The sequence below is a fragment of the Lepisma saccharinum genome, chromosome 1, assembly GCF_977018435.1.
Source record: "Lepisma saccharinum chromosome 1, izLepSacc3.1, whole genome shotgun sequence".
Classification (NCBI taxonomy): Eukaryota; Metazoa; Arthropoda; class Insecta; order Zygentoma; family Lepismatidae; genus Lepisma; species Lepisma saccharinum.
Window position 1 is genome coordinate 30,492,762 of NC_139229.1, and position 16,591 is coordinate 30,509,352.

Genomic DNA, 16,591 nt, shown 5'->3' on the forward strand with positions numbered 1-16,591 from the left:
GTATATATTTATTATATATAATAGAAATAAAACATAAATGCATGCATTCAAGTAAAACAAAAACAGAAATCCAACAACTTCAAATTTCCCGGCAATTTCTATACACACACATGAAAACTGTCAACCAGGTTAAATGGGAGAATACATCATTGCTACATAGAAACATTTCGATGATGACTTATTTTCCACCTTTTCCAAGAAAAAGTCAATACTCTACCCCTACAATAGGAATAAGGGTGTCACATTTCTCACAAATTAACAGAAATTTCACATTCGCATGCTGCATATTTATTTTGTGAATGTCTTTTACAAAAATAGATCACAAACACTAAAATGCCATTGACTAGAACTTTCCTGCATACTCGGAAACAGGATGAAACTTACAAACTGTTACAAATAGTTTGTGCTTTACAGTTTAGTGCAAAAGAAGATATAAAAGTTCAATTTACTTGATTTAGTGCATGGTGGATGCTCATTAAAGAAAGGTTAACCTCACATCTTTCCATAAAATTATAATAATCTCTACATTACTTGCAATCTAGAATCAAAAATATTTCTGGAGCTCCATGCATTTAACATGGGAAGAGGGCGTGTGTGCTGAAAACTTATTTAACTCACTTTTAGGTATCAAACTACCCATTTTGGAATTTCCAGGTGCAAAGTTTGCTTCTCTAAGGGCTTCAAAAATCATTAGAAACTAACCAAAACTAAAAAAAAATAGTGGATCCTTTTTAATTCGAACTGCAAAATTCCAATTATTTTGTAATTTGAGCAGAAGTTTATTCCTTTTTAAATTCCTATTAAAACCAATGTAAACTTTTACGTGTAATTCGAGTTCTTGAACCTTTAATTTGGTTCAATACAGTTATCCAGAAACAGTCATTCTGATATGTAGCATCCATCTACTATAGTAGAATCACAGGCAAAAGAGCCTGCGCAGACTAGCGACTACTGTTCATCATACTCCCCAGAGTAGGGAGGCAGAGTGGAACATGCTTCCTTATTGCCCAGGTTGAATGGATGGAGAGGAAGATGCACGGAGACTTCTGGCCAAAGGTTCTTTTCCTTGTGGTCACTCTACAGCCAGTGATTTGTGAAAGTATTCTTATCTGCCCTCAGTTGTCAATTGTGATTACTTACGGCACATTGTTCACAATGTTGAACTGTGGTGTGTATACTAGCTTAACATTAGGGACAAACGTGAATTAGTGAGACTGTTTTAAGTCCACTTTATGACCAGAAAGTCTAATTGGGACAGTTTAAACTGGGATCCGAACCATTGTGCCTCCACCGGGTATTGAACCTGGGACACATTTAGAGAAAAACATAGATGTTCTGATAAGAAAAGTGGATAGAGATATGACGAAGAAATGTGACGTTGTTAAAGAGTATGGGATACTCTTTAGTGATTATCATCCTACATTAAAAATAAAGCAAAAATTATGTAGAGTTGGAGTCTTCAAGTTGGAGGAAACAGTGTACTTACTTAAACGTATTTTCTATTTACTGGTAGCTATTGTGAGATGAATTGTTTTAGGTTTGCACTATAGGACAACGAACAAAATATGGCAATTTTTATGGTAAGGTCCACTGTATGTTCATTCTTTTTGTTTATACTGTAATACAATAGTTTTGTGATATTGATTTTTTTTAATAATGAATATTTTTGTTCATTCGAATTTCAGATAATTTGAATTTTTTTGTCCCCCCTTGGTGTTTGAACACAAACTTTAGTGAATGTTTTTTTAGCCTGCAACTCAACTCTCTCTGATTGGAATGAGAACACTGTACCGTTTCTACGCTTAACTTATTTTATCAAGGCTGAGGAACTCACTTAAGTGGTAAAACATGGAAGTTGAAGTTCTTCACTTAAAAGTTAAGTCAAGAAGTCCCAGTTCTTCCCTTAAAATTTAAGTGAACAACAACAACAGATACTTTCAGTACATAATCATTAAATCTAGGGATATACAGGGTGTCTCATAAGTCTGCATCCATTGGAGAAAAACATGTAGAATTACAGAATTTGTAGAGTATCACATACACTGTTAAAGACAAAATTTTCCCTCCTGCAACACTTTATGGGATCATAGTCACAGAAAATTGCTGACATGAATGACCAGTGTGTTCTTTAAGAAGGAGAATGCTCTGGATTTCGACCATGTGCATAATGGCTTTTAGTTGGCCCCATAAAACCAAATTGAGCGAGGTGAGATCTGGATTCCTAAGAGAGCACTTCATTCTTCCTCGGCATAGTCTCATGTGTGAGAACCTGTGTGTTAAGGCAATGTCGCAATGTAAGAACATAATGAGGAGGGGCGCTATCCTGTTGAAAACTCCTATGGGTCCAGAATTACAGGACACCCTGTAGTTACACCATGACTGCTTAAATTATGGCCCACAGGTTACATCCGGCCATGTAATATTGATGTGCAAAGGATAGTCATTCAATACATTTTAAACCCGTGTGCACAACACAAGGATTTTACTCTCTCATAGCAAAAACAATATGCAAACACAAATGATAATACCTGTAGGTGTGAAAATAGTCTAAAAAATGAGTGTAATACATAAATTCTGGAGAACAAAATTACAATTTCGTATTTCTGCTCTCATGAGTATGGGCAATGACATAGTACAAAGATGTATATATCACAAACTTTTACAGTGTACAGTATTAATATTCTCTGAAATCAACATTTTTGTAATTATTTATTTTAAGGCTACACTGCACCTTTAGCCTGCCTGCACCAGTAGACTAGTTTTTGAAAAATTATCTCCTTTTTAAAAACGTTATGATATTCAAGCTGATGAGAAAATTACACCTTCTAGAGCATTCAAATCACATTTTGTGTGATTTGCTTTCACTGTTGTCTATATATTTGTTTTAGTTTCATTGAACCATAAGCTTATTTTGTATCATGGACATCTAGACAACAATGAAAGAAAATCACATGAAGATTCACTTGAATGGTTTAGAAGGAATTCTGAACGGATGTCATTTTTTTTTTCAAAACTTAACATCATAGCAGTTTTCTGAAATGACAACTTTGATGATGCAGGCCAATGTTTGTAGACGTTATTGTTGATTAAATTAATGATGATGACTAGAGGCACATATTTTTGGTAAATAAAAAGGCAAAATTTCGGTACAAAAACTGGGTCAATTTCGGGCTCAAAAGCGGTAAATAAATAAAATATCGGTGTTATAGCGGTGAAAAAATGGATGAAAAGTGGCATATAAAAAGACATATTGGTTTTAAAATTGTGAAAATAATCCTAAATTTGATTTAAAAACTACACTTATTCCACAGAATTAACATTTCACTTCTAATAGCACATTTATGTAGTTATCAGAGTATAAAGTTTATTTCTGTGTAAAGGAGTCCATTTTTGCTTCTCCAATATTAACAGCAGAATTAATCAATTTTCCGGGAATTGCATAACTCTCAGGATAATTCAGACCTCGGAAGGTGTCGCGTCGGTGTATAAACCCTGAATTTCGTGTTTAAGAATTAATTTCGCTTTTTGCAGTTCATTTCGCATTATTTCGTGACGAAATATGGTCACAAAATGCACCTCACACCTTTCAAAAACATGAAAAATTAACACTACAATGTGTTTTTTCAAATTTCGTTTTTTCGTCAAAAACGAAATATGCATGCTCCTAACGATGACAGATCAAATATGTTTCCAGAATTACTATGAATTAAAAATTCTTATTCCAACATTTCAACAAATAGTTACAGAATATTAAAATAAGTGCACTTTATCGAACATGGCCACAAATGTAATCCTGAAAGAAGGCACTGAAGTTGTTGATATGAGATCACTGGTTCTCTCACATTTCCATTTCCTGATGCAAATATGAGATTGTTTCACATTCTAGTCTGAACAATGGTTCACATACACTTGAAAACTTGATACACACATGACATTGATGCTTCTTAGCAATTATTTCTCCAAACATAAATGTTGTTAATAATAACAGATTACTTTCACGAAAATACTCGGAAGTACTGTAGTCAAAAAAGCTGTGCATTTCTTTACACTAAAACTATTTATAATCTCCAGCAACTCATCTAACAATGATGTGAAACATATACAGTAAAAAGGGATACAAATATTCACAAAAGGATGTATGAATAACACCATACATGTTACATTATTTCATTTCAATCCAAATACACCTCTTGAGAAGAACATGTAAACAGTATTGAAATGTTGATGGATATGGCCTATGTGCTATGGATGAATTGTTATTGACTGATACTGGTGATAGAGATATCAGATATTAGCTCAAATTTAATTACTGGTCCTCTCTAAAGCAAGCTGCAAGCTTTGCAAATTAAGATACACTTGTAAAATTTAAACATCATGAGAATCGTTGAAAATCCACAATTTTCATTAATTGCCAACCAAAATTAGGGAATTACAAGGTTAAATTTATATCTACTTTTAATATTATGATCAGGGGTAGACAAATAAAAAATAGTTTAGGTCCTTTTTTTAAGGAGATTTTTTTTAGGGCAGATATGGGCTAAGCATGAATCCAAGTAAGATAAGCTACGAAGTGTGATCTTAAAACATTTAATTTATCAATTAATACACGGTTGGATTAAAAGTAATTAATTCTTGCACCAGAGTGGCCTTCCTAAAGAAGACTCAACTGGTAACAGCATGAATAAGTATGCAATACATTCATACCGCTGCAGATTTTAAAATTCGGTTAGCAACAGTGCAAACATTCATATTGGCATGTTTATTATTTTGATTTAATGATACTCGTTATTTAAAAAGAAGTAATGGAAATTTCCCTAAGAGAACTCGAAATAATTAATTTTCTTTTTAAACTGAATTTAAAATTCAGGCACCAGCTAAAATGCACAGGCTATGGCAACCAGGCACCCTGCATTTTTCAACCCCTGATTTTGATTATCTTTTCTGTGAATCGAAGAATACTACTAAGCAAAACTCTGGTATATTGTCAAAAGTTTGTTTTATACCCAATTTATGCTCAGACTGGACTGGACAGGACATACAGTTTAAAGTGGGATCCAAGCCATCACAGGGGATCTAATTCAGGACCTCTTGATTACCATCTGGTATGGTTGTAATTAAGGCTGAGCAAATACCACTTTGAGCTGATACTGATACCAAGACTCTTCTCGATTCCCACCGATGCTTTAAAATTGTAATAATTAAGTCGTTCATTAGCATTACTTTACAAGAGTTTTGCTTGAAAGCTTTCAAGAATACCATCAGAACAAAAAAATACTTGTTATGTAAAGACAAAATGCAGTTATTCACACAGTATTGGTGCAAAATAAATAGAAACTTTGAATTTTGTATAATTTCCTGGATATTTAGACAGGGGTTGTTAAAGGACCAGGAATTGTAAATATACTCCTCACAAAAAGTCTGGACTATTGTTATATTTGACAATAGGTGATAGGCACAGGCTTGGAATGCAACAACACATGGTATCTGTCTGCTGGAAGTTCTTGTGTTTTTGTCAACAAATGCCATCGTGCCTATTGCCTAATATACCAATATTCCAAACTTGTGCCTAATATAACAAGATTTCAAACTCTTTGTGAGGAGTGTATATTCAATTCCGGGCCGGGAGAGAAAATCAGCAACCGTAAATGGGTTCTGGACTGTAAACAACCCTTTTATCTTAAAAGTATTTCAATTTGGCCTGGAACCTTTTCTCCGGATCAATTTAAATACAGTCAAAGTTCAGTATTGAAATTAAACAATACACAACTTGGACCGAATTGAAATTGTGCGAGAAAAAGGTTCTTGGCCTGTTACAGAACCCATTAGAATCCTAAAAAAAATCCTGCATTATAAGAATCTATGATTTTCAACTAATTTTAAGGAACTTGAACATGGAATTATTACAGCATTTTACATATCATAAGAAGAAAGTTGCTGGGTAATTTCGAGTCAATTGATTGGTTAATTTCTGTTATCTAATGTATCTTTTCTGCCACTTTTGGCTAATCGAGATGATTAGGATGAGTGATAATGTGATGAAATTGATGAAGGGACAGTAACAAGGAACACCCATGCGTAGGCTGGGATTCAAACCCGGAGGTGGTTCCTGACGATTGAATCCAAACCATTATTCCTTGATATCAATATCAATAATATCATCTGATACTAATTCATGAGCATTTGACCAGTTTTACGAGGGTCATTTGGAACATAACTTCCGTTTGGGTATAAAAGAAACACCAGGACATTGTGAGAGTTTTTATTATATACAACTGAAACTGAAAACTCTAAGCTATTTTCTACATAAGCACAGTTTCTGTTGAGACACTTATCATATCAGCAAACAAGGTTTACAATACCCATGTTAAAGAAATCTGCCGCCTGTGCATTCAGCCATGCAGTAACACTGTCCTTGAGCTCCTGGTAATTGGTGAAACACTGTGCTCCTAGCCACTTCTTCATTTGTGGAAAGAGGTGATAATCGCTAGGGGCCAAATCTGGGATGTAAGGAGGGTGGTCAAACAATACCCACTGAAAGTGTTGGAGAAGGTCCTTGGTTCGAGCAGCAGTATGCGGGCGAGTATTATCATGCATGAGAACAATGCCAGAACTCAACATGCCACGTTGCCTGTTTTGAATTGCTCGTTGCATTATCTTCAAGGTTTCGCAATACACTTGGGCGTTGATTGTTGTGCCTCGTTGCAGGAACTCCACCAACAGTATCCCTTTTCTGTTCCAAAATACAGTTGGCATGAGTTTTTTCGTGGCTGAATGCACAAGCGGCAGATTTCTTTGGCATGGGTATTGTAAACCTTGTTCGCCGATATGATAAGTGTCACAACAGAAACGATGCTTATGTAGGAAAATAGCTAAGAGTTGTCTCTTTCAGTTGTACATAATAAAAACTCTCACAATGTCCTGGTGTTTCTTTTATACCCAAACGGAAGTTACTTTCCGAATGATCCTCGTAACTAAAGCCTCCATGGTCCATGGGACAGGTTTTATCCCAACATCTAACTGTTTGAAACTGTTGAGTCAGAAATAGTTTGTTCAGAAATGTTTCAATTCGATGTATTACGAAGAGCAAACACTGAGCTGACTTTAAAAAAAAAACAAAAAAAACATCTGTCCCATACTTCTTTTTCTGAAACATTTGGGGACCCTAATTAGAGTTGGCTAACATTCATATTTTAAATTGTTAATTATCTTCCCACTGCTGGGTCAACATCTACATTTTGATGTTCACACCACACTCCAAAGGGGGACCCATGAAGCCAGTTAAAATGTACTGCTTACAATAACAACAAATCTCGGTACAAATGGACGGAATACTGAACACAGATACTGTACTTATAAACTAAAGTGCACTCGCATCACCAAATGTCATTTTCGTCAACAACAGGAAATACTTCTGGTGGACTCTCTATAGTCACTGCTTTCACTTTTTCACTGATAGCAGAATCTGTAGTCTCTACCTTTTCTTCTTCAGCAGTTTCGACCTCCTTTTCATCTTCTTTAGCTTCCATCTTATCAGTCACGTCACCATCTGAAAATTAAAGAAACAAATTTCATCATACAAATATTGTGAATTATGTTACTTTTGTAACTTTGAATCCCCCTTCTGGTTTCTTTCTTCCCCTTCTGTTTGACAATTTTTGGCCCTATCGCTTGTCAGAAGCCAAGATTATGCCTCATCCAGCTTTCCCCATTCCACACAATACCCAGAGATTATACCAAATCAATGCTTTAGAAGGTTGTGTAAAAATGTGTAACTCGCTTTACCACACGTAATTTTACATTATGTTGTAATTTTCTGTTTTTAGTACATGATTAATTGATTTTAAGTTTATGGGTATGTTAACGCATGGGCCAGTTGTGCCCATCATGCAATATCGGGATAAACCACTTAACTAAAACAAAATGGAAGACAGAACCCTAACAAAAAACATATGTATCTGTTACAAACTTAATTGATGGATAAAACTAATTGTCGTAGACTGCTATCAACTGATACCATCGTAGTGTACCTCGCATTACTGAGCTACCCTGGTCTTCGTAGAAGGCAGGATATACAAAGAATGCTTTTACGACAGCAGAATACATTTCCAGTATCATGAGTTGTAAAATGGAAGTAGGGGAAAAAAAGAGGGGGAGAGTGTGAAGGAGGGAGATTGTACGAGAGTAGTTAGAGAGTGTCAATGTTTGGCTTTGGGAGCGAGAGGATAAGAGAGAAGTTCAAGAGATAGAGGAGCGGACTGGGTGTGTGAGTGAACATAGGAGGATTAGCGATCAACTCTTCAAGAACGAGACAGGTAATTCCTTTCTCTAATTATGTCCCTAATATAAAAAAGGAAAGTTAAAAATTTGTACTTACGTATTTTTAACTTTCCTTTTTTATATTCTGGATTTGTGAGTAACACGCGACAAACCTATAAAATGCTAATTATGTCCCTGCCGGTTCAGTCTTCGCACTGATAAACACTTGTCCCCATACACTGGCTCCATTTCCCTGTGGATATCTGTGGCTGTTTGTCCTTTGCACCATAAAAAACGAATAACACTTTGCTGCTCATATGGCGTGGGGTTCCTGAGCACTCTGGCCATCTTTGACAACTGATAACAGCACCGTGCCGTGGAAGAAATCGGGAAGTTACAATATGGCCATTCCAAGAAAAGCCTACTGCATCTCTCGTATATTTCACTTTTGTAATAACACTTATAACAAGCTACAAAAAAATTAGGCGCGAAGACTTTTCGATTCACAACGGCATTCAATGGTAGTTACCACAATCCCCACCATTGGAAATTTTACAAATAGAAATGGGGGTGCGATGACAGAAAAGTGCATTGAATTTAGGATTCAAGAATGGGGTATAATGATAGAGAGAAGTGATGAATACTTCAAATAATGAGGGGTAGCGCACACTACCTCTGTCTACAGGGTGGGTGGTTAGCTGATATTGAACATTCTTGTCAACACAGTGAGTGTGTAAAGAAAGATAAAGTGTCATACATATATGCATTCATACATACTTATATGAAGGCGTGGGTGGGTGCTTTGTAGTTTCTGCTACTCCTTCCTTTAAAAGAACATTTGCCACTGATAGAGAGTATACAGGGTGAGCCTAAAATAAATGTACAGTTTCAAAGTTTTACAGAAGCAAGAAGTTTACATGGCTAAGTTACAAATGTTCTGTGTGTGACCATTTTGTAACATGGCAAATATCAATGCGATAGTTCAGTTCTCCCCAAACACGACTTTTCAACTTGAACAGACAACCAGTGGGCCACTCCTGACTGTCTTTATATTTAGGGGTCGTATTTAAACACACATTACTCGTCACCTCTTATGATCAATCTCAATCCGATTAATTATTCCCTGGCACACTTCAACTCTTCCCCTGTTCAAGTGTACCCTCCACTGTCTACAACACGTCACTATGACACAATTAATTTATGGACTGTAGGCGTAACACTACTCACGCTTTGCCATCCACACTTGTACTGGCAAACAGCCAAGGTCAGATGTATTACCTGCTTAAACATGACTCATGATAGAGTTGCGAATCTCATTAATTTTCTAACAGGCCTTGGTACAGAATAAATTACCATTCTCGCTCTGACTGGATAAAGGAACGGCGGAACTTTCTCTCCTCAAGCCAGATCTTTTCCTTGGATCTGCAGACTTCCTCTCTCCATATCGTGCTCCGACGGGGAGAACTTCATCTTCCTTCACAGGTTCTTCATCTTGATTTGGCTCCACGAATTCAGGAATTGGTGCTATTGTTATCACAGGCACTGAAGAAAAAATGAGATGTAATGATATATTACACAAGGAACTTAATTTATCTTGTATGTATGTATTGCTTACATTGTAAGATGCAATTATAGAATTATTTCTCCTTTAGTTTACTGTTGTTACGAGCATAAACACAATTTTTTGTTATAACGTTTTGGGAGAACACACGCTCCCTTCATCAAACATTTATTTTGAAAGTAAAAAATATATCCCAGTTCTTTTTTGTTAAATTTATCTCATTGTTATAACTGTAACAACAAACTAAAAATAAATGTCTGATGAAGGGAGTGTGCATTCTCCTGAAACATTAGGACAAAAATTCTGTTGTGCTTGTAACAACCTTTAACTACAAGAGAAATTATTATACAACTAATTATTAGAGGGCGTCATGTTAACTGACATTTTATAATGTTTCTTGGCTGTGCTCATAGTCTAGGGATGTACGTATCCAGGCAATCCATGTAGGAACACATCTTGCCCTCCTTATGACCTCATGTAGGAACACATCTTGCCCTCCTTATGACCTACCAGGATCAGACAAGTGTTTAAACCTAACTCCCTTTTTTCTTCTGTACAGGTTCCTGATTATGATGCAGTAGATCCATAAGCTAGCTCCCCTCTTGCCCTACATCGAGGTAAGAGTGCACTATTTTTTGCAGTGCTAACTCAGTCTCACAGTTTAATAAACACGAGTCATGACATACAGGTACTGCGATAATACGGCCACTATAATGCTTCGTACTCTTGTCCAAGAACTGATCTGCTTCAGCCCCCCCCCCTTTTTGCTAATCTGCAGGTCCCTCCCCTATGGGCAGAATAAAGAAACTGACCTGCATCGAACTGTCGATCTCTAGAGCCAGGACTAGGTCTTTATTTATGTGTGAAAGCTGCCCAGTCCCACCCTTATGAAACAAAGACCCTTTGTTACACTGAAAGACAACCACCGAGAAAAAGCCAACATTAGGAAGCATGGTCGTAATACTTGACCTTTTTAAACATCCTCCATTTCCCCAATAAGAGAGAAAACCACAGTCATAAATCTTGAGGTGTAGTACACACTGGCAAAGGGCGGCTAGTTCAAAGTTGACAAGCATCTTGCCCCCCCCCCCAAAAAAAAGCATAACAGGAAGAGGGTGACAAAGGTGGACATTCTTTCCTTGACCATTTTTTCAAGGGTCATGGAAGGTTCAGGCAGTCTTTTTTAACCTTCCTGTCTTCATTTCTCCCTCCTATATATGCTGCTGGGCGATGCAGTGACCCTAGAACGTTCTGTGGTTTCTGTAGCAACAGGGATGGGATAAGGATGCCTATTCATTGCAAAAATAATAAAACAGGAAGAGGCTAACAATATGACAATTACTTACAACAATAGATACTATATGTACCCATTTACATTACACACATGGATTGGGCTATAACTCACGGACAACAGCTGTGTTGTTAACCAAATAGCACTGATTAAATAAATTACGATAATGTTACCTGGTAGGTAAGAAAAAAGGAAACCGGATGCACCTACATTTGTCATTAGAGTCATCTCTTCTCTCAGCAAACTGAATACCCTTGGAAAATCTGTCCAGAACAGAAGCTATGTGTTTTTTCAATCGGGTTGTATCCTTCATGGGTTCCAAAGTTAGTGATGCAGATCTCTGTGGATCCTTTCCAGACTTTGCAAGCAATGTCCGCAGCAAGTACATAAGAGAGGCATCAGTGACTTCTTCCCATCCCTAAAAAAATTAGAAAAAGATCGTCCATTATAAGGATGGTTTCACTCAGTTTGCCAAACCAAATTCCTGAAATTTTCCAGGCATTCTAAAAACACATTTCCAAATGATTTTGTAAACTTTTTACATTAGCTTAACTTTCATGCTTCGGAAAAAGAAAGGCATGGTAACTAATTATTATACTGAAATGAAAAACTCCCTTATCCATGAAACTGGTTCTTCTGATGTTCTGTTGTTTTTAGTTTTACATAACAATGCTAGGTGTGCTGTTGTTGTTGTCCACAGCATCCTCTGCTGATCCTTGGTGCCAATCTTTGTGTTAATTAGTTTGTGTTCACTTTTAAGTCCTTTATGCACAGAAAAGCTAATCGTGACTGGACCTACAGTTTAAAGTTGGATCCAAACCACTATGTGCATCCAATGGGTATCAAATCCACGAGCCCTTGCTTACAAGGCAACGGCATTACCATTATGTCATCCAGGAGACTCTTGTATCAATCGGTAGCCCCATTCCGCAGGCCAGACAACTTCATGCACGTTTAGTGCCCTGTGGCTGGAAGTTGATGTCACATCTTCCAGAGTACGAGCATCCAGAGCAAGTCAAGGAAAAGTTGCCTTGTTTCGTCTACACAAGATCTTGCAGGATGGAGATTTATGGAAATGTATGCAGTTTGGAATAAAGTTATAGTGCGGATAACTGCAGTTATGCTTGGCGATGTCTGACAACATTCTTTGTATTCAAGATGAATAAATTCCACTTTGAAAATGTTTAAATATTGGTTTGAAGTGTAAGAAGAGAGAAGTTCATTGTTTTATATCAAGACCACATTAACTGAATATATTGTCTGCTTCCAAGAACGAAGAGCGTGACTTCGACATACAATTTGTACAATACAATCTACTTCAATGAATGCTAAGTACATGTCTCTAATAAGATCTATGATTCCGCCGTCGCAGAAACTGGTGTGCAATCACAGCACAGAACGGTTATTTTGACAAAATCCTGTTTACTTGCTGGCTGCTTCGGAAAGGACCCCTTTTAATGTTGCCGCTTCTTGCCCAAGCACTAGGCCTAATTAGTTGTTTGATGGTGAGTTTCTTCGTAGGTAAACGCAGCAACAGAGGGTGACTGCCATAAAGGCGGTCTCCATGCCGGATCCTAGGCCTTCCCGAAATTGATTTTAATTACTTAAATTCAATTAAACGTATGACCAAAGAAGATATACCATATTTACAATGTCCAAGAATAGTAGCTACTTTTTCATTCTTTCCTATTCTCTGTAATTTCCCCCTTTACAGCTTGTATGTTAGTTGTTGCATTGACTAGTTTCATCCACAGACCACGTGCAACTTGTTTTATCATTCAGCGATTCAGCTAAGATATCTTAAGCCAGAAGCTAGTACTGATGTCTTTCCTCTCAGATGTACCTTGCAGTTGTCTGTGGCTCGTCGAATGTGGCTGGTATGTGAGCTGTAAGTCACATTGCTAATTTTTTGTTGTTGTATTTGATGTGTTTGGTAAGTGTGGTGGAGGACTGGGAGTTTTCTTTTGTCAGGTGATGCTGGATTCTCTCGTTAGTGGATCTGCGGAAGTAATGTGCCCTGCACTCACACTTTGCATCAAATCTTGGCCCAAATGAATTAAAGATCGGCAGTGGATATGCACATCACGTGTGGATCCTTTTACCTCAGTGGTTGGCACCAAGTAACAGCAGACAACACAGTGGACAAGTAAGCAATAAGAGCGCATACAGTAGCATGCCACAAAACTAAAACAGAAGCTCACTAAGCAACATTACAAAAGATCCTAAGAGGATGGTGGCAGTGGCCACAAAAATTGATAGATCATCATAAAAACCAGATTCGTGGATATGTATGTACCTCATTTCAGTATAAACAGTAGAACCTACATTTTACATTTTTCAAGGGACCAAGCTGAAAAACTTACAATATTGGAAAATATAAAGTCAAGGAAAATTTAATAATATTTTGCTATGTTGTTTCCTATGTTGGGACCATCAAGACTAAATGCATAATGTGGGAAAATATAAAATCCTGGAATGTAAAATTGGGGTTCCAATGTATTAGTTTAACATTGTTTACAGCTGATTGTTAAGTTAAAATATGAATGCCATGGTTCCAGTTGCAAAAATATACAAATAAAGAAATAAATTTATAAAATTTTAAAATAAAAATAAAGTAACGGGTGTCCCACTAGCTTTCGAACCCGAAAAAAACGTTATAATTTCCGAACAAACATACATAGGAAAATGAAATTCACAATACACGTACCTTGTTTCATGCTGAACACGAGGCAGGGTTGAAAATAAACGCACGCATCAAAACAAAGACGGTAGGTGGCGCCAGGCGAAGTGGTGCGTGTGGGTTAGTGTGACACGAGTCCCTGCATCGCGAGGATGGATCGGTACACCGTACCAGAATGTGTGTTCATTGTAAAGAAATATTGGATATCGGGATCGTATCAGACCGCTCAACGTGAATTTGGACGCCTTAAAGGACCATTGAAGGTGGGAGTTTGGTGTGCAATTTCCCGACAGTGTATCATTGGACCCATCTTCTTTGAAGATACAGTAAACACACAAGTTTACTTACACATCTTCAGTGCATTTGTGAATCAGCTGGATGATGAATAACTGCGTCGCGGTTATTTCCAACAAGACGGAGTGACATGCCATACTTCCAACGTGTCCATGGCAGAAATTGAGTCCTTTTTTGGTGACAGAATCATCTCCAAAGGATTGTGGCCGCCAAGATCCCCAGATTTGATACTTCCAGATTTCTTTTTATGGGGTTTCCTTAAAGGTTGTGTCTACAGAAAAACCACGATCACTGCAAAAGTTTCGAAACAACATCGAGAATGCGATTCACGAGATCACACCGGAGACTCTACATCGGACTTTTCACAATATGGAACGCCATGTATACGCCTGTCTGGACGTCCAGGGAAGACACTTGCAGCACCTGCTGTGACGATCATGTATTCAGCATGAAACAAGGTACATGTAATGTGAATTTCATTTTTCTATGTATGTTTGTTCGGAAATTATAACTTTTTTTTCGGGTTCGAAAGCTAGTGGGACACCCTGTATTTCCTTCTGCTTAACAAATATGCTTTATCAAATTAGGAATTATAAATGTGAAAAATCCATATTCACTCCAAGAACCGTATTAAATTTTTCATGATTTTTGGATACTTTTGTGAAATTTCCTGACTTTTCCACCACAGTTCAGTGGAAACCATAATTAATTATTACCATATACAGCAGAACCCCGATTATACATTCCCAAATTTTATGTTTTGCTGCAGAATACATTCAATATTGATGCTTCCAATGAAACAAAATGTTATGGAACTTTTCTCGATTTTACATTTTCCAGCATTTTAATTTTTTTCAGCTTAGTTCCATGAAATTTGAAATATAGAGGTTCCATTGTATTCATATTACATTAAAAAGACAGAAATCTGGGAGAACTAACCAATAAATATAAATCAATTTGGTACACACATATCAGATAATGTAAAATATATATACTGTGGCATTACTGTATCTTCTGAAGTATGTACATGAAAGGTGCAGTTTTAGTGCACATTCATTGATTGAATTGGTGTTATAAGTCCAATTTATGCAAAGTAAGACTAATCGGGACTGGATGTACAGTTTAAAGTGGAATCCGAACCACCAGGTGCCTCCACCGGGATCCCTTGATTACACAGTGATGATGCTACCACTATGCCCTCTTAACGCAGATTTACAAGATTTAATCTGGTTGCCATGAAATATAATACCTCTCATATTTCAAGGCAAGACTGCTGCTGGGAAATGCATTGTTATTTAATACTTATAAACATAGCAACACTCACTTTTCACACTGTCTTGAGAGTGTATTCATACACACATATAACACAAATATTTAGAGCAAGATCAGGGTACCCTTTGCAATTACTTCACAAAACACAATCCATGACCCACAATTTCTTCTTATCATTAAGGGCCTACATAGATTTAATCATAAAATCCAAGCCTCAGAAATAGTAATGTTCCTCTTAAAAAGTTTACATAACCACTGTTGGATAGTACAAAATAATACAGTAAGTGTTATTCCAAGGCCTGTTCAAAAAGAAACGGAACTATGTAAAGTGTGTACATAAATTCGTTGAAGAGAAAATACAGTGCTGGTGCCTGGCAGTGGCCTTAGTTATTAGCTTGGGCGAATTTCAATGTTGTTGCAAACTGCAGTGAGGCAGTAGAGTGCATTGAGTGGAGGTGTGTTGAGTGCCTGCCCATGGAAGAGCAGCGAATGTGTGTGAAATTCTGTGTGAACTTGCAGAAACTTTCAAAGAGATATACGATATGTTACATGAAATCTATGGCGGAGAATGTTTCACTACAACACAGTGTTCCGAATGGTATAGACGTTTCAGTTCGGGTCGAACCTCCATTGAGGATGTTGAATGAGTAGATCCCATGTTAAAGTATGTTGATCATGTTCTTCGACTGGCAGGGGATCGTCCATTCGGAGTTTGTGTCGCATGGTTCCACAATGATTGCAGTATGTTAACGTTATGCAACGATTACGAGAAAAGGTGTGGCGCAATAGGCCACAGAGAGGCAGAAAAAGTACTGGATGGTTTATTATCACGTTAATGCATGTACTCGTTCCTCAATCGTTTTACGGGAGTTTTTGGCAAAGCACCAGACACCTGTTGTCCCACAACTGGCCTACTCCTCTGATCTGGCAACAGCAACATTCATCCTCTTCCTCAAGTTGAAATCGACCCTCAAAAGTTGCAGATTTCAGACAATAAAATATGTCAAGGAGAATTCACTATGGGAACTGAAGTTCCGGCAGGTATTCCAGGACTGCAATATACACTGGGAGGGGTGTGTGCCCAGTGGAGGGAAATACTTTGAAGGAGACAGGTCAAAATAGCTGATGAATATTATCATTTTCTTAATTTTGTAAAGCTTCAGTTTATTTTTGAACAGCACTTGTATTAAACTTTTTATTCTTGCTGCAATGTTTCGTCCAGGTTTCACATACCTTT

General features: G+C 37.2%; 1 protein-coding gene across 1 annotated transcript in view; it reads right to left on the reverse strand.

Annotated features, from left to right (window-relative positions):
- Nucleotides 1-2,543: 2,543 nt before the first annotated feature.
- Nucleotides 2,544-16,591, reverse strand: part of BBS9 (Bardet-Biedl syndrome 9) — a 74,273-nt gene continuing 60,225 nt past the window's right edge. The window contains exons 12-14 of the mRNA XM_083130363.1: nucleotides 11,319-11,526; nucleotides 9,610-9,798; nucleotides 2,544-7,546 (exon numbers count right to left, since the gene is read on the reverse strand). Coding sequence (XP_082986489.1) covers nucleotides 7,374-7,546; nucleotides 9,610-9,798; nucleotides 11,319-11,526 — 570 coding nt within the window. The 3' untranslated portion in view covers nucleotides 2,544-7,373. The remainder of the gene's footprint in view (nucleotides 7,547-9,609; nucleotides 9,799-11,318; nucleotides 11,527-16,591) is intronic.